The sequence below is a fragment of the Pseudochaenichthys georgianus genome, chromosome 20 (genome assembly GCF_902827115.2).
Source record: "Pseudochaenichthys georgianus chromosome 20, fPseGeo1.2, whole genome shotgun sequence".
Lineage (NCBI taxonomy): Eukaryota > Metazoa > Chordata > Actinopteri > Perciformes > Channichthyidae > Pseudochaenichthys > Pseudochaenichthys georgianus.
In genome coordinates, this window is record NC_047522.1 from 3,199,725 (window position 1) to 3,225,701 (window position 25,977).

At 43.4% G+C, this 25,977-nt stretch overlaps 1 protein-coding gene across 1 annotated transcript in view; it reads right to left on the minus strand.

The window, feature by feature from the left end:
- Positions 1-5,856: 5,856 nt before the first annotated feature.
- Positions 5,857-25,977, minus strand: part of zfhx4 (zinc finger homeobox 4) — a 77,983-nt gene continuing 57,862 nt past the window's right edge. Inside the window, exons 7-12 of the mRNA XM_034108514.2 lie at positions 23,956-24,054; positions 17,859-17,992; positions 16,605-16,805; positions 16,290-16,410; positions 10,696-16,113; positions 5,857-10,204 (exon numbers count right to left, since the gene is read on the minus strand). Of these exons, the coding sequence (XP_033964405.1) occupies positions 8,640-10,204; positions 10,696-16,113; positions 16,290-16,410; positions 16,605-16,805; positions 17,859-17,992; positions 23,956-24,054 (7,538 nt within the window). The 3' untranslated portion in view covers positions 5,857-8,639. The remainder of the gene's footprint in view (positions 10,205-10,695; positions 16,114-16,289; positions 16,411-16,604; positions 16,806-17,858; positions 17,993-23,955; positions 24,055-25,977) is intronic.

A 25,977-nucleotide genomic window follows, 5' to 3' on the forward strand; every position in this document is an offset into this window, starting at 1 on the left:
TATTTCCCCATAAACAGCAATCTACGGCTCATAAAAATTAATTCTGCTTCAGCATAACAACCCCCCCCCCCTGCCTTGTCTTATCACCCCCGCACATGTGTGTATGCATGTGTGTATACATGTAGTTGTCCGCACGGCATAAACAATCCCCTACTCCTGTCAGGAACACAGAGTGATCCATCAGTTTCTCCACAGAAAACCAATTTCACTGGAGATGTTCAGTGTTTTTTTCACAGACACACACACCACCTATCCACGCAGAGAGAGAGAGAGAGAGAAAAGAGAGAAGGACACACACATACACAGAAGAGCGGCAGATAAAGAAATAGTCAAACGAATGGCGAGGAAATTGAACAGAGAAGAGAAGGAAACACGGGGCAAAATTGAAATGGAAGGATGGGGCGAATAAGAGAAAATAAGAAAGAACCATCTTGCTGTATTTAATAGGACACACTGTTATTTGCTGTCTCATCACTTCAATACAATCAGCTGTTGCCCATGCACTTGGCTTTGACACACATTTTATGTGACTGCTTCTACACAAAGCCTCTACACAGTGTTGTTTGTAATACAAAAAAGAGGAATAAAGATAAAAGACTTGAAGGGAAAAAAAGATGTTTTCTCGCTTTTGACCGTTAAAGCTTGAAGTGTGGAATTATGAGCATGCGGTGGCGGCCCAGTTTTGCCATGTTGAAGCGGGCAGATGACAACATAATTACAGAGTCATCTCATAACACGTGATTAAACAAACAATGCATGTCGTCTCCTCCTAACATCCCCGTATCTGCCGTCTCTTGTTGTCATGCATGTGTTTGCTGAATAGCGTGTTGCATGTGTTCATGCTCATGGGCAGGCTGAGGGAGTTGAATCCATGCATGTATGTTAACGTATGTGGGCACACATGGCAAGACAGGGATAGTATGTGCAGACAAACAGGCAATGGACAGCGGGCTAATGTATCTTTGGTAGCCTTCATTTAAAGAGCTGCATTGCTACTAATGACTAGAGGGCCTCCAACTACCATGTCAGCCTATTATAACTTAGAGAAGGCTCTTCTGTGTTTTTAAGATGAATGCAAATTAAAAAGCATTAGGCTACATTCATTTGCGGTCTTTGGCATATAGGCCACTTTTGGTCCGAGGGCCACTTAAGGCTGCCTTATTTCTTCAAATGACCTTGAAATGAAAGACAGAGGAAGTTTTAATGATTTAGAGGGCTCTTAAAGACTCGAAAGGAAAAGCAATACAGGGCCTCATTAAAATGTTCATTTAAACATTAAAAAAGCTTTTTGTTACAAATGTTCCTGCCAGAAAGCTGAGTAGATACACAAAGAGGGCCGTAAGAGTATCCTGCATCTGAGCCAATTTCACGTCAATGCATCTCCTCATCCCTTCATCAGTGATTCTATAAATTACAAGGCTTATTTGGCTGCTTTATCATTTTCTTTGCGAGACTCTGTGTGTGTGATAAACGACGGGCTGTGGAGCGTTGCGATGTTGGTGCAGGGCCTGTGAATGACCTGGGGAATGCTGTGTGTCACTTTATATATAGCTTCTATTTCCTCACCGCCTGCTCTTCCGCTGCACATGGTATGATTTCAGTTTGAGTGTATGTGTGGGTACGTGAACAAAGACTGAGACATATCCCATCACCCCCTAAAATTCCTTCATTCCCTCCTCCATTGCTCCCTTATTTCCCCAACGACTCGGCGCGCCTTGTAAAAACCTTAGCCTGGCTGCTCAGCGCCCTTTAAAATGTAAAGCAATATTACCAAGCCTGACACTTTGATCTCTGTTACTATGGGATTGTTTCAGAGGTCCAGTGAATGTAAGGAAAGCTGTCCAGAGTTAAGCGTGTGTGTGCCAGGATTAAGACATAGTTTCCACACTGAAGGAGAATATGTAACTGATGAGAGCACTGTAATACTGTTTGTTTGTTACAGGTGTTCAAACATAAATGACAAAAAAGGTGTCTGGCATACGGATCGGGAACCTGCGTAACTTCACCTCTCGTGTATTTAGTTATTTACAGCTCTGACAACAAAAAGCCTTGAACTGTTCTGCAAACTACACAGCACCCTTTGTGTCACAGGCAAAACAGGAAATCAGGCTTTTGTCCGCTCGAGATGGCATCAAAAAACACCTTGTTTCATCTGTCTTAAGCAATCCCATCTTGACGCCTTCACACGTCCCCATGTGGGGCTGTGTGCTCCTCAGAACAGATTGGGAAACAGCACAAACGATCTGCCGGGGAAGTCCCAGCGGGCTGCCATAACATGCTCGTTTGCCGACGTACCTCTACTGCACAGAGCCCATGTTTGATTTCTCTCAGGTCGCCCCTCCTTTTCTTTCTCTCCTGCTCTCACTTCTATCACACGCTTATTTTGCTGTCTATATTACCTTCTTTCTTTCCTTGTCCCTGACACTCTCTGTCAGCTTGTTGGCCTGTCTGTCTGTGTCTCTTCCTCCTTCACACCTCCTCCTCTTTCTCTTTAGCTTTCACATACCTGTTAGTTGGCTGTGTCTTGTAGGAAATGCCAGCAGTGATTGTCTCCTTCATCCACAATGCAATGATAAGGCAGGTGTTATGCTGCTTAGTCCATTTGCCTTCTTTCCTTGTGTACCTCGTGCAGGTATTGCAAAGCCAAACACTCAAAGCAGGCCAGAAGAAAGATATATATAAAAAAGACGAGATTGCTTTTTTCATGTTACATTGTGTGCGGCCTTTGTGGACGCCTGGGCAAATCCAGAGAAAGCGCTCTTAATGTTTACTTCACATCTTAAAGAATGCATCAGCATTGTGCCTCTTGTTGCTGTATCTTCTCACCCTTTACTGATGCGATGCTACAAACTGCACAAACAATATGTACCACTTCATTTACTAAAAAAAACATGCTTTACTCATGGGGGTGAAAAAGTTGTACAGATTCAGCTGTTGGAAGTTGCATTACACCTGTTTGCAGAAAAACAACAGGTTCTGCTTTGGTGCATACCCCCAAATACAGGAAGCAATACATAATAAGATTTCATGTCGAGTATTTGTGCACGGGGGACAATGGTTTCCTGATATCTCAGGTGTAAAGCTTTGGTGGATGAATCGCAGGTGTAGGAGATATCGTGTGGTGGATGGAACACAGGTGCCGGAGTTATTTCCGGTCTGTGCCGTTAATCACTAACCCTGAAGCTGAAATATGGCTTGCAGTTTAGTGGTTTTAAAATAGAGTTCCCTTGACGGCATAGAAATAATAATAATAAGGGCAAGATAAAGTCAGGAGACTGAGAATGCTTCATATAAATATGTGCTGCAAAATATGTTCTGATTTATCAGCGAATGTAGGCTCAAAGTGTGTGAGATAATAGAAACTAAAAAGGATCTGATGCTGTCGGCCTGATAACAATAATTTGACAGTTTCAATTCCTATGCAGTAATCAGGACTTTGATGTAAGCAGCTGATGAATAACTAACTTTAAAAACGGCTGTTAAAGGATTTAATGTGCAAATGCAGCCTTCTAAGTAAGAAGAACAAATGAGCGAGGACAAGCGAAGTCCTAAAACAGGAACACTTTTTTTGTTGGGCCAAAAACGTGTGTGTATTTATGCACATGCAATATAGATTTAAAAGCCATAGATTACCTTATACATTAGCATACTGCAAACAAACAGAAACACAAGACCAAGGGCTTGTTTATCAAAAATATGATCTGTCTGACTTCCTGTTCATTTATGATGGACCCATAAAGGAGTCAGAAAGTGTCAAAGGTTTCCATCAGAAACAGACTGTGTAAATATCTGATTATAAGCCGTTTATCCTCGTTAAACGATGACAACATCGTAACGCCAATACGCAAGTGGCCTCAGATGTGATGTTGGTCAATATCTATTGACAGACAAATCATTGTTGTTGTTCTTTCGTTTCGTCATTGTCCAGGCCCAATGCATGAGGGGCTAAACTGGGAGCGAATGTGATTGGATTTTCAGTCTCCGTCATTAAATTCCCATGCGGGGAATACTAATTCCAGTATTTAGTGCGGTGATGCTAGGGCTTGCTTTCATCTTAAACTGATTCCAGTCTAATTAGATTGGGCATGTGGGGGGTGGTGGATGTATCCGTCTGAACTAATCCCTGCCTCTCTGTCCCAAACATTGTATTATCCAGAGAAAATCCATTGGCTGCAGGCTATTCAAAGGCAGATCTGCCTGAACTGCAGCTTCTGCACTGTATCATCTGGAAAGCTGTGGCTGGAAGGGTGCTCTGTGCAGAGGGTGGAACCTAATGGTCATGAGTGATGTATGGGTTGCAGAAAACGCCATTTAGAATTTACAGTAAACCTTTTATCGTGTATACAGGGCAAGACCGCTCACTGCTGAGGTGTCTTTAGCAAAGCTGTGTCCAAACTATTCTCTTCAGAGGGCCTTTGTAAGAGGTGAATGGCACCCAAAATATGCTCACAACTATTTCAGTCTACGTGAAAAGAAAACATTGGTGTATACCCTTGTGTACACACACACATACACTGTGCATAGATCACCCTGTCATCTTGCTTGTGAATTACTAGCAAACCCCAGTGAAAACACGGTGTAAAGAGATCCTTCTTCTGAAAAGGCCAGAAAAATGAAAGGCCTTCAGCCATTGTTCTCCTCAAAGGTCAAACGAAATTCAATCCCATAATATGGCGGGGGGAGCACTACGCTACCTCGGCAACTGTTTTCGCTTTAAGGGTGAGCAACAGGAAAGGGCCATTCAGCAGAACAGTTGCACCCTGTGCACCGAGCACATTCGTCAAGGACGAGGGGTGAAGTCAGGAGGGGGGAGAAAAAGCTGTTTTTGTGGTTTTTACATGTCGCGGCCGTTTCACTGCACACTGAAGTGTGTTAAGCGAAACAATAAAGGCTACAAGCGATTCTGCCAGAGTGAAAAGATCCTCATCTTCCCCTTCATTTTTGCTGCCCTTGTGAAATTTCATTAGGTGGATTTAACGACTTGTGAATGTCGGCTTTCTCCGTGACCCTGACACTAGTGGCGGACACGTCCCGCTGGCAGGGTGTGATGTATTGTGTTGAGGTTTTCCTGAGGTGCAATTTTTAATGTGACAGCATCTGTTGACCTCAGATCTAAAATGTCCCCCTCCTGTCTGACACTGACACAGATTTCGCTTAATAATACAATTTTAAAAGCAGTAGTCGGCAGCACAAAACCCAATTTCACAATCATTTCATCTATCTATGTCTCTCTGCCTCCTACCTACCAACGTATCTATCTATCTATATACGTATCTACCTATCTAACTAAATATCTAACTTGAAATTGAGACTAAATGTTGTGTGATTCCCCCTTTCCGTGTCCTTACATACAGGATCACCATTCTTAGGTAATAACAAATAACCCAAATGTATGTTTATCCGTGTTTGTGATTTATCATTGTGGGCATTTTTTTCTTTTTATGGGAGGAGTCTAGAGCTGCACCTGATCAGATCCAGATTAGCACACACTTCCAAACATAATCCCCAGCATCTGCTTAGAGTCAGATTACCACAAATAGCATAATGACGGGAAATACCCATTATATGATTTGGAAATTCAGTCTGTCAGGGACTGGAGTAACAATCATTGGAGGGATGTTGACACAATACATACTTTGTTAGCAGTCAACTTGAACATTTTTGTATGATGCAATTGACAAGATCTAACCCAGAATTGAAAAAAAGACAGTTGTATTGTGGGAAATAAACTTGGATGTATTATATATTCTGATTACAAACTAATCAGATACATTAAAAACAAGCCAATACAACTTCATGATAGGATGAGAACATTGAATGGTGACAATGGAATAAAGAACATGTGATTAGACAAGATTGGTTTGCAGATACAGTTTTTAATGTATCACAACAATGAGCAACAAACATACTTGATGAACTATTTCCAGAAGTTGTTCAAATACCATCTACAATAAACGTCATTTCAACTATGACAACAGGTCTGTGACAAAATAAAAAAAAGGTTTCAAAACCATGTTATTACCGTGATACGGTACAGTTGAGACCTCAAACAGTACAGTAACAAAAACTAATGCGACTACTCTCTATATATAAAACATCAATAACATTTTTGGTTTAGTTTATTTAAAGTTTTAGCCATAGGGGCTTCTTCTTATTAAAACCTCAGGGTGCATTTCCTATGTAACCCAGATGTTGAAGAGTACATATTGTGTAGGATATGATTGCGCCATGAAAATCCCTTTGACATCCAGAAGAACAATTCCAATTTCAGCCTTTTGAAGGCTGTCCTCATAAACATGACACAATCCATCCATTTTTTTTAAAAAGTTCTTTTTTTTTTCTTTTTGGCTGCTGTGCAGTTGCAATATCTATGTACAGTTATATTGTTGGACCATCCTCTTTGTTGGTTTGTTAGCTTTTACCAGTCCTTGGTGTGGAAAGCGTCCTGTCTGATGCTAACATCTTAGCACATGATGCTAGCTGACAGTTCAGTCTTATAATGCTGAGCCACAGAGTGGGGAGAGGCAAAAAGCCAGAGTTGTGAAGCCTTTGGAATCAGGACAGTCGCTCATGTTTGTACAATGGCAGAATTGCACCTTGGGAGGCCAGGATGTCTCTTATGAAACACAATCGAAAAGTGTCTTCAGGATTAAAGTAAATGTTAAAATACTAAAAATCCAAATAATGACAATTAAAAAGCTCACGCAGAAAATGAAAACTGACATTTTGCTTTAAAACTTTGAAGAAAAAAAAACACCTTTACAATAATAAAACAGAAGAGGAAATGTTACTGGATTTCATTGTTTGAAACAATAACTAAGCATGATTTGATTTAACCTGTCAAACAGTTGCATTACATGCTACTTGCTCATCTCAGAATAGGAAATACCAAAAGCAATACATTTTTGCATTTCTTCATATTAATAAATTTGTACCATGCACAGCCAACTACGAATATGTACAACAGCTTAGCTTTCTTTGTTCACAAGTCTTCGTCTTTCATACAAATAGCCTTCTGTTACTTTGGAATGAATCACATTGGTTTCAATTACCAAACTAGAAAGTGATTCGTAAAAAATTGAACACCCTTTGACAGCTTTCACATTCTTAGTTCCACAGCAAAATAACAAAATAATATCAAATAAAAAATAGCAAAGCAAAGCAATTAATGGATCAGTATTTTGTCTGGTAGAAACTTGAGAGAATTTATGGCAAGCAAAATAACATTACACAGTAGCAGCAAAACTTTGTAAGGTAATACTTTGCAATGTTGAAATCATTTAAAAATTAAAATGTCGACTTTATCTGTAGATCATCAGAAGTGCCCGGAGAATTGATGGGAGGACGTCAACCTATGCAGTAAATGGCTGCGTTTAGGTGTAACACTGTTTTTAGTCCTACAAGTACATGAAAAATGTTTTTAATATACAACAAAAATGCTGTTGTCCCCCTTTTAAAGCAGCATAATTGCAAACGTAAATAATTATACCTATTTTTTTAACATTGTGACCAACTTGTACCTTAACAGTTTCAAGTATACAGTACTGCTTTCATGGATGCACCAATTGTTAAATAGGTCTATAGATTGTTAGGCATCAATCCTGTAACAAATATGGACCAATATGCTGCTGCAATAAACACAAATAATAATTAAACACAAACATACATACAAACAAACAAAAACCTATTAAATTAACAAATGGCCTACTCAAAAAAAAAAAAAGACAAAAAAAAAAAAATAAGTGCACTATAGTCCAGACACAAGCAGGTACCGTAACAGTACAGCAATTCACAAATGAAAAATGTTATATTCACATAATCCGAGAGAGTCTATCAAAACTAGAGTTATTACCTCTTCAGAAAAGGGTGTAAGCGGAGGTCAAAGTGAGAAGGTAAGAGTTGGCACAGATTAGTATATACTACAAGAAAAAAAGGGGGCGGGGGAAATAGATACAGCTTGTTGTAATACAAACTGGCAAACACAGGGGCATCATACACATTTACTTCACCATTCTAAATTCCCTCAGTGGCAAAACCATACTGTCTTTATAGGGCAAAACTAAAAGGATATGCACATCGTCCACTGTAACAGTAATATTGTCTCTTGGTACTCTATACACATCAAGGAAATGCGTCCGATAAAGCTTGACATGTTTTGGTTATAAGCCAAGTGTACCCAGGCTTGTTGCTGCTTTAACAAATGAGAAATGTTATGTTCTGACCTGAGAATTTAAAGCTACTGAATTACACCTATCTAAACTAAGAGAGATTCTCTTTGAGGGTTCTGGATCGTCATCCCATACAGTACATGCTAGCATTTGGAAAACAATCCAGCTGAGGTGCAATTTGCTATCGTGAGAGTTTTTGGCTTGAAACAAGCCCCCCCAAGGGAGCCTGTGGGATTTTTTCCTACTCCATGTTTTTGTATACAATATAAGCTCAGTCAAGCATCTGCAACAGTTCTGTCCATAACAAAAATCAATCAATATCTTGCCAGCATATCAATATGGGAAAAACAATCCTGAGTCAATCATTTGGTACTGTAATTTTTTGGGTTAAGAGAAACTTTGGAACTGCAGTTTAAAAAGTCTTATTTTTTTTCTTTTTTTTTCTTTTAGCAAGGGATCCTTTTGCCACTCCTACACACTGAACATATCCATTCTGATACTACTGAAGCTCGCGTCTAGGCCAGAGGCCGACTTAGCCTTGACTTCCAACGCGTTATCTAAGTCTTCCAGCTTCTGGCTTAGCTCATTGTCAGACTCATCTGAACAACTCTCGGTGGGTAGTGAGGTTGGAACCCCTGAGGTGCTGCAGGAAGTTGAGGTAACCGTTGAAGGTGAGGAGAGGGGGGGAGGAGGAGAGGCAGACGGGGAGGAGGAAGCAGCTTTCCGGGCTGTGGTGGCCTGGAACAGGACATTTGGCCAGGACTTCATGGACAAGTGAGAGAGATGAGGAAAGGTGTTATTAGAAGAAGCTGCAGACTGCGAGGTAGATGTGGTGTTAGGAGTAGGGGAGCAGACAGAGTGAGGTAATAATCTAGTATGCTCTTTGGCATTTCTCATTGCTTGTTTGATTGTTTTCTCTTTGTGCAAGCTCGACTGAAGGTGTTGGCCAAGTGCTTCATTCCCGTTAACAACCACATTGCAGGCAACACAAGTGTAGTTGCTCACTGCCTTTCGAAGCACTGTCTCTTGCGGGTCAGTAACAGGATGTCCTAAGTAACAGAAGGACTTCTGATGACGCACCACAGAATCTTCGTCAGCAAAAATCATCTGGCACTTCCTGCATATAAACTCATGCTTGACGGACGGTACAATAAAAGCGTCTGGAAAATCTATGGTACTTTTGGTATCTGTTTTCGGTTCTTCTTTTGTGCTTTCTTTTGAAGAGCCTTTATTGGTGTTATCCTTAGCCTTTATAGCTTCTTTTGGTTTGAGGGAGTTGGTGGTGCTCTGTATGCTCTGGGGTGTCTTCACAGAATGTAGTTTCTGTAGCTTCAGTTGTTGTTTCTGATGCTGCTCAATCTGTTTCTGCTGCTGCTGCTGTTGCTTCTGCAGGGAATCCTGGAGGGACTGCTGATACTGCTGGTACTGCTGCAGGAGAGCGGTCGTGGAGAGACCAGCGGCCATGGCAGCTTGTGGGACTGCTCCTGGGCCATATGGAAACAGGTTCTCCATTCCGCACATAGGTGGGAAGTAGCCACCAGCTTGGACCCCTGTAGGAAGCTGGGGAGAAAAGCAGTTCTGAAATCCAGGTAGAAAGTAGGGCAGGAACTGGCTACCCAAGAAAGAGCTGGGATCACTTGTGGCAAGAGCATTCTGAAGTGCCTGAAGCTGTGCGACGTCTAGTTGAGTCTCACTTGCTGCTTTCCCTTGAGCTGGACCATGTTTCTCCCTTTTCTTGGCCATGCTGGGGGTCGCAGGGCGTAGGCCGCTCTCGTTCTCTCTGTCCTTCGCCTTCATCTGCGCTGGCCTGTCTCCAGATTTCTTGCTGCTGTCTCTCTCTGTGTCTTTACCTTGCTGCTCTGTATGATTTACTGCTGCCAAAGGTGTGGAGGGAACAGGAGGAGGAAGAGGAGGTGGAGGAGGAGGAGGAGGAGTCTGCAGAAGAGTCTTGGTTGGGGTAGTGCTGAGAGACATGGCAGGAGAGGGGGTGGCTGGTGTAGGGAACCCAAGCATGCCAGCACCGGGAGACGCTAAAGCTGAAATACAGTGGTATATAAATATGGAAATATTTAATATTTAGATAGTCAAACCCAAATCACTATGGAAATTTAATGTTTATATGAAAAGATATAGGTGCTTAATTTGTCACTGGCTGAGTCTTAAACACTCTTGATAAGATTTTGTTATGGATCAAAACTGTCACATGCGCTTTATGATTATTTCAATCTGCCAATATATTATAATATAAATATACCAAACCTATAATAAGGGAACAACAAACAACACAAACAAAAGCCATGATATAGACACATTTGTTGTAAAAAAATCTCTGAAATATCAATTAGCAGTTCAACTCTGATGATGACATTATGCATGCACTCCCACCATTTTGAATTTAAAATAGTTTTAAAAAATAAGACTTTTTGACAAACAACACTGTGATACAGAACAAACAGTAGTATATAGTGCATGATAAAGTTCAGTTCATAAAGCTTCTAGTCTATTTTTCACTGTCATACTAACTCACCGGGTGTGTTGGGTGGGAAAACAGGAAGTGATGATGGCCCATTGACCCCGGGAAGTAGCACTGGCGGAAGGCCAGATAACCCTGGGTAGCCTGAGGGGAGGCTGAGGCCATGAAGTGCATTATTGTTGTCCACTGCAGTCCTGTGCTGCTGGCCAGGCAGGATGAGTCCCTCACCAACTTTCATCATGCGGTCGAGCTCTTGCTGGGCCATCAGTTGACGGACAGTGGTTGGTGCTAGGTAGTCCTTTTCTCTATCGACCTGGTTTACCAGGATTTCTTGCACTTTGGCGATATGCTGTTTGGAAAAGATGTGGTCTCGCACGGACATCCGGGCTGTGTACTTTATACAACACAGAGTACACTCAGGCCGGGGCCCTTCTGGTGAGCCTTGACTTATCATAAATGGCTTTCCAATGTTAATCTTGAATTTCTTTTCTTTAGCACGGGCATTCTGGAACCAGACCTGGACCACACGCTTGGGGAGTCCAATCTCATTGCCGAGCATCTCACACTCTTGCATTGTTGGAGTGCGGTAGTCACTAAAACAGGCTTTGAGGACTTTCAGTTGCAGGTTACTCATCTGCGTCCTGAATCGTTTGTGGCCTGGCCTATCCCCAGAATTGCTGCCTTTCCCCGACTTGAAGGGGTTGTTTGTCCCAAAGGGACTAGGAGAACTGGGATCAGCAAGGCTTGAAGATTCACTTCTGTCATTGAAGTCATCCATTTCATCGTCTCTGTAGCTGTAGTAAGAGTCACAGTCCCTTCCGGGGAAGCTGAGGGCAGGGCTCACCATGCTGTATTGGTATCTGTCGTTGCCGCCATCAGAACTTGATGCAATGCCACTCTTGTTGTCACTCAGCTTGTCTCCTCCATTGTTTGTGAGGCTCTCAACCTCATTGTTATTACCCTCATCTCCAGTTGTAGCATCGCTAATGGCTGTATTAATAGATGATGTCTCGTCAAAGTCCATCCTACTAAAATCATAAGATGAGGCTTCGGCTGAATTATTATTAGGCCCTTCAATTTCATCACAGTTTTCAGCTTTTAAGGATGAAGGGCTCAAGAAGTTTTTTAACTGTGCCTCAGATGGTTTGACTGGAGTTGAGGATGCAGCAGGCAGCTCATACTCATTTGGCTCAGTCTTGGTAGGCAGCTGTGGGTAGTCAAAGAAGTTATACTTATTTGGGCTTTCACCTCTTTCATTGTCTTGATTCATCATAGGGCTCGCTGGCAAGCTAAAGCCTGCTTGCTTAGCGTCATGCCAGTGTCTAGATCGTATGTGGCTATCTAGAGCAGATTTGGCCTTGAACAGTGCTCTGCAAAAAGGACATTTCTTGTGGGACTGGGAGGGACCTATAGCCCTGAACTGCCCTTTTCTCTCCCTTGCACGGGTGTTCTGGAACCAAACTTGCACTACTCTCTTCTTCAAGCCAACCTCACGTGCAATGTGGTCCAACATCTTCCTTGTTGGGTTAGAGTCAAGTAGGTATTTTTCATAGAGAACCTCCAGTTGTTCAGGCGTGATGGTGGTTCTCAAACGTTTATCTCTGTGTTGTTCTTCACTACTCATTCCACAATCTTTATCGATAGCACTTTCGTCCTTGTCATCAAGTTTTCTCTTCATTGACCCAGAGCCTGCAGCAGAGCCCAAACCAGAGCTTCCCTGAGATGGGATTTGAGGGAGGCCTCCGGATAACAGCTGGCTAGCCATTAGAGGGTTGTTTGGGTCAAATATCATATAGGGCATGTCCATAGGTCTTTCAAGAAACTGAGAGTGAAGGAATTGGTTTTGGGCAGCCAAGAAATGCATGTGCTGATGCTCCTGCCAGAGCTCCATAGTGGGGAATGCAATCTTACACTGGTCACACTGGTACTGAAGCATCTGGTGGGGCAGGCTGTTTGTAAGAGAGGAAAGGGCCAGTGAGAGTGGACTTGAGGGCACAGCAGCTGCCTGTGGCTGGGAATGGGGTCTTGACATTTGTTGCTGGGGAGCTTTCTGTGGAGGTGGCTGAGGTGTGCTAGCCTTTGATGGTCGGGGTTCTGGTAGTGACTTCACCACAGGGGAGGGGGCAGTCTCAGTTGGTTTAGTTTCAGTTTCAGGGGCAATTTCTGGCTTTGGGGAAGTTTTCCCCATACTGGCATGAGGAGAGGCCATCACAGGGGAGCTTGAACCAGAACTGCTGGCAGTTCCGTGAGACTGTTTGGGAGGCTCAAAAGGTGTTTGGGTCCTAGCTGGAACTGGGTCAATACTGTAATATTCCTCACACGTGCTCTCCTCATTCCCCTCCTCATCCTCATCCTTGTAACATAGCTTTTTCTGATGAGTAATAAGGTCAAAAATGCGTGGGAACACAATGTTGCATTTTTTACACTGGTACTGCATGTTAGTGGTTCTGATGTATCGCTCATTTGTCAGCTCTTTTTTCTCATTATCTTTAGAATCTGCCTGATTTTCATAGCTCTTGCGGGCTTTCTGACGGGCATTTTGGAACCACACCACAATGACCCGCGATGGTAGATTGAGCACAGTGGAAAGTTGCTCAATCTCATCGTCCTTTGGATAGGCATTAGTGTCAAAGAAATCTTGAAGTACCCTCAGCTGGAAATCAGTGAATCTGGTTCTAGAGGACCTCTTGTTGAAGGCGGATTCAGTTCTGTAGTATTCATGCGCACTGAGCGGTGGTTCAATTCGAATATCTTCCAATGTAGTAATTGGAGGAATACTAAAATTGTAGGGAGAGTCCTTACTCCGCTGTCTCTCTTTGAAGAGAGTGTTACGGAACCAGTGCTTTATGACTTTTTGTGGCAAGCCAGACTTCTCTGACATCTCCTGAATTTGATCTTCATTGGGAGAATTGTTAATGTCAAAGTTGGCACGGAGGATCTTCAGCTGGTCATCTGTGATACGGGTGCGTGGTCTTTTAAACTGGGACTGGCGGAGAAAGTTTGGATCAAGACCTAATTGTTGCTGGCAGAGCTGTGAAAGGTCTAAAGAGGAAAGGGACTCCATACCAGGCAGCTGGAGGGCTAGCTGATGTGACAGGCCTGGGTGCTGCATAGACTGCATCATCATAGGTGAAAATAGAGGCATATCCATGGGAACAGGGAGCTGCATTTGAGAAGGTGGTGGAGGGGCAGTAGGTTGTTGAGGAGGGGGCTGTGGCTGGGCTGGTGGTGCCTGGTGAGATGGTTGGTTTTGGGCTGTATTGGGGGCAGAAACTGGTGAAGGTACTCGGGTTTGGGGCTTGGTCATTGATGTAGAGGGAGGTTGAGGAGCAGTCACCGGGGCTGGAGTAGTAGGTGGGGGAGGAGGAGGGGGTGGTAGCGCTGGTGGTGGAGTTTCAGGTGAAGCAGGGTTTATTGGATAGAGTTTGTCATAAGCCTCTCTGTACTGCTGGGCAAACTTCTCTAGCTCCACATATGGGAAGAATTGACTGTGCACATGTTCCTGATGGCTTTTGAGAATAAGCATATTGGAGAAGAGTTTCCCGCACATTCCACACTCAAGCTTATCCGTGTTCATTTGCACTTGTTCAACTCCCTCTTTGTTCTTCTTTTGGTTTTTTTGTCTGTTTTCATTGTACTGGATGACCAGTTCAAATCCAAAGTTCTCTAGTAGTGCTTTGGCTGCATTGCCCCTTGCTCCTGACACAATGCGTGGAGGAGGAATCGATGGCTCAGAGAATTTGGATTTCCGAGGGTCTTTGCCGTCTTTTCCTCCATCACCGAATGCCTCGCCTGCATTTTCCATCTTTGCTCGATTTTCTTTCTTTCCGAGTTGGTCCTCTGCATCTCTTGACATCTGAATTTCGGACAAACAGCTGGACTCCATTTTGGATTTGTGGTTCTGCAATTGCTGGATTTTCTGTTGCTGCATTTGCATTTGGTTCTGAGAGGCTTGCTGCTGCTGCTGCTGCTGTTGCTGCTGCTGCTGCTGCTGCTGCTGAGCCTGCTGCTGCTGGGCCTGAGCATGCTGCAGCTGGTGTTGCTGCTGCATCTGCTTGTTCAAGTCTTCTAGGAATGATCCAGTAAGACCAGGCATTCCAAAAGCTGCTGCTGAGTGCATTGCAAGTTCTGGGCTTAGGTTGAACTCTGCTCCCGGGATGTAGAAGGGAAAGAGGAACTGTGGCTGTTGAAATTGCAGAAGTGCTTCTGGGGTCATTGGGAAATGGGGGAAGAAAGCTGGATTCAGGAACTGAGGCTGGAAGAAGGCAGCCTGTTGCTGGAGCTCATGTTGAAGCTGCATTTGCAATTGGGCTGCAGACTGCGCTGACTGGTGGCTGGCTGCCTGTGCTGAAAGATGGTCAGTAGTCGTGAGTTGCTTTGAGTTGTTGCTGCTGTTAGTTTCTTTGGGTTCCACAGTGTTTTCTTTGTTAGCAGACGGTGTTCCACTTCTAGCAGTGTCTGCGTGGCTGCTGTTCGCTTGCACGCTTGGGGATGGGCTTTTTGCAGTCACTGGGCCACTGGTGCCAGTGATACTGCTACTGCTGCTCATTTCGGTTTTGGCTGTTCTGGCTTTGGTCTGGTGGAGCACTGACCTCATATGAATTTCAAGAGTTGAGCTTTGGCTGTAGGCAACATTGCATGTATTGCATTTGAATGGTTTGTTGTCAATGCTGTTGCTTGTCTCTTGTGGGACTGGGCTTGACGCCTCTTGAAGAACCTTCTTCAACTTATGCAGGTGGGACACTGAATTATAGTGGACAAGTAGGATGTTCTTTTGGGTGAAGGACTCCTTACATACTGTGCACTTGTAAGGTCGTGAAGGGTCCAAGAATTTCTCCATCGTAAAGTTGGGCCCTTTCCTAAATGGTAGGGTCCTTTTTGGTTCTGATCCCATCTCATCAAGCAGAGATCCACTGTCACTTTCAGTAGGACTAGGCTTTTCTTCCTGATCCATTTCATCATCTTTGTCTAAGTCATGCTCAAAGGCCTGAGCTTCCTCCAAGGCCCTGGCTTCGCTCTCAGTGATATCTCCGTTCAGTGGCAGATTTCCTATGAGTTGCTGTACCTCAGCTTCACTTAGTTCAGGGTGCCCGGTCTCCAAATGCTTCTTGAGCGCCAGGAATGTCCTGAAGCTGCGCTGACAAAGGCTGCACATAGTGGCTGCTCTAATGGCATGGTATTGGGAATGTATCTGAAGCTTCTGCATTGTCTTAAAGGCTAGGCTGCAGTGGTTGCAACGATATTTGTAGACATGACGATCAGATACTGAGAGCTGCTGTTGTTGCTGCTGGAGCCTCTGGAGCTCACTGAGATGGTCCTGTAGGGTATCAGGGGACTTGCTATCATGTCCTAATCCGCTAGCTCTCTTCCAGCCTGGGGCCTCTGAGGCTTCCTTTGGGGGCTTAAGTTCCTCAGCCTGAAGATCCAATTCATTTTTGTCTTGGTTGTTCAGCTCATCCTTTGAGATGTTTCCTAAAAGTAGAAAATACAATTTGAAGTACAATAATACACAACATAATTTATTTTGCAATAATATTTTCCTGATATTTTCTTTTTCGAAAAACGGAATGAACCCAATTATTAAACATGTACATATTTATATAATGAAGTCAACAATAAATGACTATGAGATATTAAATTCTGCTCACCTTGAGACTTCCCTGGCCCATCAGTAAGAGAGGTAGAGGAATCCATTGAAGACAGAACTTTGTCTTGTCCAGTTTGGGGATGCATTGTATTATTTGGTGTTGCTGTGTCAGGTCCAACAACCTATCAACACAAAAGAACATTTATTATTATATGCATTTGTTAATGATGATACAACACTTTCTATATGTCTAGAAAACAATAATTTCAAGGGACACAATACTCTTTTCCATTTTACCGGAATTTGCAAAAACATTTTTGCTGACACACATAAGCAAACAAACACACACATCTTCATAATCATTACTTCAACCTACATTCATAATCAGCTTTTCCACGCAGTCAGGGGCCACACTGTGGAGGTGGGTGAGATGCAGCTGCAGGTGAATCTTGTTGCTCAGGACATCCTGGCACAGTGGGCAGCGAATCACTGGCTGCATGGAATGCTGGGACATCACATGGAGCTGCATACGGTTGGCATCTTTACTGCTGTAGTTGCAATATGGACACTGCTGAACCTTAAAAAAAGAAGATGGAAAAATAAGTATCTGATTTGGACTGGAAAAAAATAACAGCATATAAAGTCCAACAGCAGAAATAACTTTTAGCATAACGTGTCCTCTTAAGTGCCATACTTTTTTTTACAAAATAGAACCTATAGCATGTTTACTAAAGAAGCCAGAGATCACCTCCCAAAAAAAAGATTTTAAAACTGATGTCTTCTGCACTGTTAGCGGTAATATCTGATCATCTATAAAATCATCCTTTCCTGTTCTGCACTGCCCACCTACCGCATCCCACCAACCCCCATACCCACCTTAACACAGAAAATGTAGATCAACCATGTTTCATGTAATTCACTTAAGTCTCTCAACTTATGCAATTTTATTAGCAGAAAACACGATTGGCTAGAATTTCTAATCAGTATTACAGATGACAAAGGTGTGTACTCTACCAAGCTGCGCCATGCCCTCATTACAGGGAGTACTCTGAACATAGCTGCCTCCCCACCACCTGTCTTAATAGAATCCATTTCTGAAATGACTAAGTCCTCCCTCCTTGCAGGGCCCAGAACCAGACAAGCTAATACTTCATAATCTAATTTAAAAACACATATAATTTAAAGAGATGCAAAAAGGGGGAAAGAAGCAGGGAGGGAGGCCTAAGGCTAGTGCAGGTATTCCACTTAAGAGCACAAAGACTGGGATACTGCGCTTGATGCTAAAAAGCTCTGTCAGGGAGGGAATGGCGGGCAGCGTTTAACCCTTTGATAGAAAGCTGGCGCCAGCAATTGCTAAATGCTTAGCTTAGCATTTCTACTACTTACAGTTCATAAGTATCTTCCCATTAGCTCGTCCCAAAGTGACAGTGAAGGTTAGATTTCATTAGTGCTTATGAAGGAGAACCTGCTTCATTAACTATTGTCTTTTTGTAACACACATGAATCAATCTATTTTGAATTGCCAGATATCCACTTTAATTAGATGCACACTCAAGCTCAACAACATTCAGATATATTTTCATTAGAAAAGCGAAAATAAAAACTCCACCAGTAAATTAAAAATCTTTACCTGCTCATTGGCAGAGGTCTTCCCCTCAGCAGACTTTGGCCTTTTGGGCGGGCTTTCGTTTTGCCGATCTGGCAGGAGGGAATGTTTCGCCATAGCATTCGGTCCGGTAACCTCTTTGGATGTGGCATTCATTCCTGGCAGACGGTGGAGGGAGGGAGAGAAGGAAAGACAAAGTCAGAACGTTAAACATTGAAAATGAAAACAACAGTTTTTAAAAAAAAAAAACACAAAGCTGCAAAATTACAAAATGATTGATGGCTAAACAGTAGATTTATGTTTTAAATTGAGCTTTTTGGAATGACTTCTGGAGCAAAATGACATATTAAACATAAGAGCCATGTCACTTTGATATATAGCGTCCCATAAATCACACATACATACTGTATGAGAAATATTATTTTAGAACATATCTAGTGCATAAAACTGACAAAATTGAGCGAATAAATTGAGAGGTCTGACATTTTGTGGCTTCTAGTCCACAAAGTCAAAGGACTATTAACAAACATATTACATAGTTAATAAGATAAACACATTTACATCATTAATATTCAATGAGACATAGGTGATGATTAAAATAATGATTTGACACCAAGACAACACAAGCTTGGATACAACTGCATAATTCACATTCATATACACTGACGTGTTTCCGCCCTGAGGACATGTGAAATGGAGAAAAACTCGAGCAGGCTCATTATCACAGCAAGACATACATTAAATGTTATGGTAATATTATACACTTCATTAGTTCATATACATTTCCCCAGCTGCCTCGACAACTTCTCTGTCTGAACAAGATGCTACATTTCGGGGCTTGGTCACGCCTGGTGGTACAGTAGCGGCGCTGCTTGTGTGTATCTGTTTGTGTGTGTGCGTGTAAGCGTGTGTGACGTTAACAGCGGGGCTCAATGTGGAGAGATCAGCCTCTGGTTGAATTTAGTAAATGCTGCAGCCACTGATAAATCTTTCATTAGCCTCATCCTGAGATACAAGGCATGCAGGCTCTGCTATACTCTGCCACTGCAATTTACTCACTCGGCACAACACAAAGACACAGCGACTCTCCCTCCTTCCTTCCCTCCCCCCTCTCCCTTGCACTCTTCCTCCCTCTCTCCCTAAGCCATCACCCCCCTCCTCTTGCCTCCCCTCCCTCGTCTGGTCACTCAAGGCAATATGTGAGCCTCACTCTTGCGAATCAACGCTTCACGCTAGATGCACAAATGGAAAAAAAAGGGAAATCAAAGCACTGATACATGGAGAGGGGGGTTTGAAAAAAAACATTTTGTATTTCATATTATTCTGTGGCTCGTGTTTGTATTGGGCGCATATCAATTCCTCTGGCCCGTTCATGCATTTTAATTCTGTTGCATTAAGTAGGCGTTCCACTTATTTTATTTGTAATCCCCTATATCTGGAGCCTGAAATATTGGCCTGTCAAGGAAAGTGACAAGAGAGAGAGAGGGAGGGAGGAAGAAAGAGAGGGAGAGCGGAGAATACAAAAAAAACACAAGGGCACAATGTGAATTTCCAAGAACATCCGAGAATTGCTCTGCAGCTCAGAATAGTGAGGTAATCTCGTCTTCCACTGCTTGTGATGGCCCCTGCAGGGCTTGTGTGTGTGTGTTTCTGTGTCCATGCATGTGTGTGTGCTTCATGACAGGCCTGTGACACTTCATTGGTCAGATGGGTGCAGCCTAGAAGCACCCGTCTCATCACCTGACCTTTTCCAAAGCCTCCGCCCCGCCCGCTATATTTGTTATGACCATTTCTAATTTCAACTTTCAATTTTTGCCCCCGTCTTGCAGTCAATTTGCAACTAAATTACATCCCTGCAAAAGGAGATGAGGCGATTGTCAGACAAGGGGGCTGAAAACACATTTACAATGCGGCGGGGGAAAGAGCCCACAGATCACCTTTGATTACTGTCATATCCAATGTAAATATATAGTATGTTTGTGTATCATGTGTGTGTGCCTGCGACACGTAGATCTGTCCTTCTGGTTTAGATTTGCCTACGACCTCGCGCTTTCAACACTTGTGACACCCGTGCGGAGTAGAAAAAAAAACGTTGGTTAACCTTGAATGTTGAGAGAGCAGTCTCTATGGCCACTTAGGAGCTTGAAATGGCAAGGCCTACGAATGTGAATAATAACGTTGTTTTGTGACATAGAACGGCATGCAAAATTGTAGAATATCCTCCAGATATGATCACCTGTATCACAAATACATTTGACGGTTTGAACAACCCAAACTCTATCCACTTATACGAGAAAACCACATATCCTTGTAAGCAGTTTCACATCCTCTTATTTTCCTTTGTCTCTGCGCCACACATTTAATGTCCCTTTTCCTGCCTATTCTTTCCCCTCCATCCCTTCATCTTTAGGTGGGCTCCACCAGCTGCAGCCCAGTGAAGCGGAGGGGCAGAATAAACCTGACACCGTTCCCCCCCCCCCCCCCCACCAATGACAAATGTCTGCATGCAGCAGGACCTTGCTTGATTAGATAAATCAAAAGGTGATTTATGACACTCAACCCCTTTTGCATTGCAGGGGGAGAGAGCGGCACACTCACCACCCATCTTTATTTGCAACTGTCAATGGTGTTTAGGGAGCTGCATACACACACTTCTGTACAGGCAAGTGGGCGCTCCAATGGAGTACCGAGGTAGAGAAACAGAAATGATAGAAAGGGAGAGAGAAGCTCTAAACACCTCAGGATATTTCTGTCTCAAATTGTTCCTCAAAAGGCAGGGGCACCATCATGGCTAATGCTTCTTCACAATTTGCTTTAGAATCTGCCCTTTGTGTCGAAAGGGTGAGCCTTTCTGTGCAAACTGAACCAAGTCAATGAGATTTTCACACAAATAAACATATAATTGAATCCTTATATTCCTCCGACTTCAAACACAATCTTTTTTTGTACAAGCTGCAAAACAATTAGATTCCATTCCTGACATTTTGAAAATAGAAAAGGCCCATAAACAGAGCAGAAGAGCATAGTGTTGGGAGGCGGGGGGGCTGTCAATTAAGAAGGAGCAGGCTGGGTGGCGGCAGCTTGGATTTAGTATTCAATTTAGCTGTCCTGAGCCCTGGCAGACTGGCTAAGGTTACAGAGTAGTAAATCTAGGAGGGAGAGCTGGCCAAAACAGGCGAGGGAGGGCCGGCCAGCATGATTTACTGGCCTACTGCTCCGAGGTTACGCATTAGGCTGACCCCCGGTCACCTGATAACATTACAGCAACACACTCTGAACCCCAAACTCCCACTGAAGCACTCAGCAGGCCCGGATCTAGCCGGAGGGAGGCAGACAGAAAGAGTGGGAAGGAGTGAGATGTCGAGAAATAGTCAGATGTTGAGGGAGAGAAAAGGCAGTTAAACAGCAGCTGTCTTGTAGTTTGTGTTTTTTTAATGACTCGCCCTCCTTTTCTCTGCCATCTCCAGCTCGTCTTCTAATGAGAGATAAATATGAGCATGGCCTTGTCACATTTGACAAATCGTCTGAGACGTTCAACAAGCTGTCATTACTCAGAAAAGCACACATACATGCACAAAGAAATAGCTGCAGGCCTGTAATTAAACATGCTAATAACTTTCATATATTTTAATCTCATCTTGGGGAGACAGGAAAAGGAGCACAGCTCTCAACTCGAAGTGGAATCATTTGCAAGATGCATGCAAATAATAAAGAACAGACTGAAAATATTCTAAATGTACATGATGATGAACAAGCTAATATGGAATATCTAACATCTGATTTGCATGCGATTCCACTTGGTCTCCCACCCATAGCTGCTCAATGCAAAATTGTACTGGAAATTAATACATAATTTGCCTGTAAGAACAATGAGTCATTTCTTTGCTAATTTGAAGCAGGTAGAGATCTCCCAAGTGTGCCTGACAGGCTCATTTCCATGGGAGGGCCTTTGTTTAGTTGGTTATTTATAAGAAGTGGGGCCCTGAGCCATAGTGGCGACATGCACCATCTACACACAGCACAAAGCTATCTGGAGGTAATCCACATCGGGGACATTTGCATGGAAAATGTAACATGGATTATAATTAATCTAAAGTGACATGGGATTATAAAAGACAACGTAAATGAAGCAAAGGGGAAAAAGCTCGGTGTCTTTCCGTGCCCCTCCCCCCCATATGTATTTCTCTGTCTCTCTTTCCCCCTCTCCATCTATCTGCCCCTCTTTGTTTAAAGGATCTCGGTCTTGGAGATGAAGTGCGCAAACACACTGCTCACTTGGTCACACTTTAATCCCATCCCTGGAGATCTCCATACGGACACACACACACACACACACACACACACACACACACACACACACACACACACACACACACACACACACACACACACACACACACACACACACACACACACACACACACACACACACACACACACACACACACACACACACACACACACACACACACACACACACACACACACACACACACACACACACACACACACACACACACACACACACACACACACACACACACACACACACACACACACACACACACTCGCTAAATCTTACTACTTTAAGCTGGAAACAGAGAAAAACAAGGCCCTGTCTCTGATGATAACCCGAGCATAACAACGCGCTGACACTCCACGCTCCCTTTTGCGTTTCCTGGCATTTTGACTTTCTGAAACCTCATGTAATCACCAAAAGAAATCACCACTAGCGATAATACATCTGGCTTTCTAGCCAAATTTGCAGCCGACCCCGATGCAACAAATTATTTAAAAAGGTTCTGCTTTATTAAATACATTCCTGACATCTGATAAACCACACTAGGGGACACGCACATACGTAAGCGTGATTTAAAGAAGGAGGAACCTGGACACTTTTTTTGTGTGCGGTGGTGTTAAATGACGCCGGCAGTAATATGCGGCGGTAAATGCATGGATGGTGGTTCCCCGCCAGTCCGTCAGACAGGCCTGTCAGAGAGATACAGCTGAAAGATAGATGACTAGCTAAACTAATAGGCCCCAGCCTCACTCAGCTCTCCATCTGCCTCATTGAGCCTCACATTATGGAGCTAGGTATGGCATGCTAGGAAGAGGAGGTGGGGAGGGAGTTTGAGATGGATAGAGGAAGGTGTGTGAGTTGGGAGGGGGGGGATTGAGTGGGGCAGGATACATTAGTAGAGGGAGAAAGAATGAGAAAGAGAACCCCATGCAATGACAGAGAGAAAAAAAAAGCACCCCATGCAATATTCATCCCCAGCCATGGATTTCCATCTCATACATAAAAAGACCATATGAATTCTTATTTGGGTAAATCAAATCTAACAAAGCCAGGGCTATCCCAACCACAGCCTTGCAGCGGAGGCATTATGTGCTCCCTACCTCACCCCAAAATAACAAAAAACACCAAGCCGTCTTGTAGGGATTGTGGCCCCTCCCCGCTTACAGTATTGCCATTGTTACAAATGGATAAACAGTGCTTTCTATCGTGTGCTCTTTTGCTATCTGAGGTAATGCCCGGTGATAGGGTCACAGATTGGACAACAATTAAGGGATGGATTGAGACGGGGGAAAAACAGGAGAGAAAGAAAAATGAAGGGAGGGAAAAAAACTAATTTAAGTGTTGCAAGGATGCGGTCCAATATTAGAAAAACATATACACAGCCCCCCCCCCATCTAATCCTGCGCTTATGAAAAATTAATATGTCATCGGAGAGGGCACAAGAACGAGAAAAGATTAATGCAAGGCGCTTATAAATTACAAGCACGCAAACTGATTTGATTAAAAAATAATCTGGGGCCTGGACATTGCCTGGTAATATCCACAACACTCAACTTATCCCTTTTTTTCTCTCTCTCCTTCTTACCCTGTCTTTCTCTTTCTGTCAGATGGAAACGATTAAAGCAGGTCACATGGAGGCTAGTCAGCAGCGTTCACATGTTACACACACATGTTAGAAACCTTATCTAAAGGCGAGAGAGAGATGGGCGATAACTTATAAAAGAAGGGAAGCTTGTGTTTCATATGTGTTTTGTATGCGTGTTTGTGTGTGTACAGTGTGTGTGTGTGTGTGTGTGTGTGTGTGTGTGTGAGTGTACTTACGGTCAGTTCTCCTGCTGTCAGTCGAGTCTCGGTCAGTGAGGTTGAGTCCAGGCCTGGAGGAAGAGCGAGGGGGTCTCTCACCATCCTCAGCAGTGTCTTCTGAAAATGAACAGAAGAAAGGTCTACATTACCCATAATGCTCCTGAAAAAACGACGAACTGCCAGAAAACAGGGAAGTTGTGGACAAAAAAACACTTATTTTGGTTTCCTTGCTACAGAAGGAATTTTAAAAATCATGTATGTACTTTAAGAAAAAACCTAATAATATTTACTGGTTTATACATTTCCTCATTTTTTTTAAATATTTCCCCTTTCCTTCCATATACATTAATTCTTATTCTTATTATTTCAGGTTAGAAAGCTGTTAATTATACATGAAACATTTTTATTCTTTCAATATAAAACATTATTGAATGAAAATGCTATCCATTCGACTTTATTAGAGACCAGTAATAACAGTATCCTATAGCCCATGCCTGCTCAACTCTATAAAGCCAAAGTGAAAATTAAAAATCCATGCAGAGAGTGTGTAGATGTTCACTACCGTACTGCATATAGATATTGTATTACCTCTGTTACAAATATGCGCGCATGCACAGACACACACATGCAAACCAACACACACACGTGCAGCTCTGTACTATTAGCAGATTAGCCTGCCCATCTCTGAGAGTTCAGCCCCTTGTTTGATAATTCTGTGTATCTGCAGTGTTCTGCCAGTGGATTAAACGGTGTGTGTGTGTGTGTGCGTGTGTGTGTGTGAGAGAGAGAGAGAGAGAGAGAGAGAGAAAGTGTGTGTGTACAAGTGTGTATGTGTGTATATGTGTCGCCAGCGCAAGCTAACACTAATCCTAGCCGAGCCCCAGCGCTCCCTTTCATCCAGCCATCATTTGTCTCCGGCTGGGCTGATGTCACTTTGTAATGAATTTTGAGCAGTCTGAGAGAGGCCAGATAACCAGGCATGCACACACACACACACACACACACACACACACACACACACACACACACACACACACACACACACACACACACACACACACACACACACACACACACACACACACACACACACACACACACACACACACACACACACACACACACACACACACACACACACACACACACACACACACACACACACACACACACACACACACACACACACACACACACACACACACACACAACCCTCCTCCATCTCAGAGCAGCACACACAAATGCAAAATCAAACAGAAACACTTGCACACAGGCGTCAAATCATACACACACGGTATCATATTCACACACACACACAAAACGCAAAACCGTTAAAAATGTCCTGTCTTCTAAACGGGGGGAAGGGGGGGTCTCTCTCACCACACACCCCTCACTCTGCCAGGGAAGGGAACTGGTGAATGTGTGTGTTTGTGTGTAAAATAGCTGCGCTCATCAATCCTGCTCTGCCTTAATAACCATATTTTACAACACACACACACACACACACACACACACACACACACACACACACACACACACACACACACACACACACACACACACACACACACACACACACACACACACACACACACACACACACACACACACACACACACACACACACACACACACACACACACACACACACATATTCATAGAAATCAGGCAAAGGGTGCATTGAGGTCAGCCTGCATTTGCATACAATCACTTTGGCCATTGTATGACGAGAACAGGGGTCTGCGAAACCCCCCTCGGAAACATGATATGATTAACCCTTTCGCATACAGCAGGGTGCACACACACGCAACCACACACACACACACCAACACACACAGACAGACACATAGACTAAGTGCTGGCGCCGTTTCTCTAAGCGCCAACACATTAAGTGGACATTATATACAGCATGAAATTTTCATGGCAGATGCTGGCATGTGATTGAGGAGAAAAATCGTGACTGTGTGTGTTTGTGTCCATGTTATATTTGTTGCACATGCGTGTGAGTGCTGTACACATTTTGTACACACGGTCTATTTC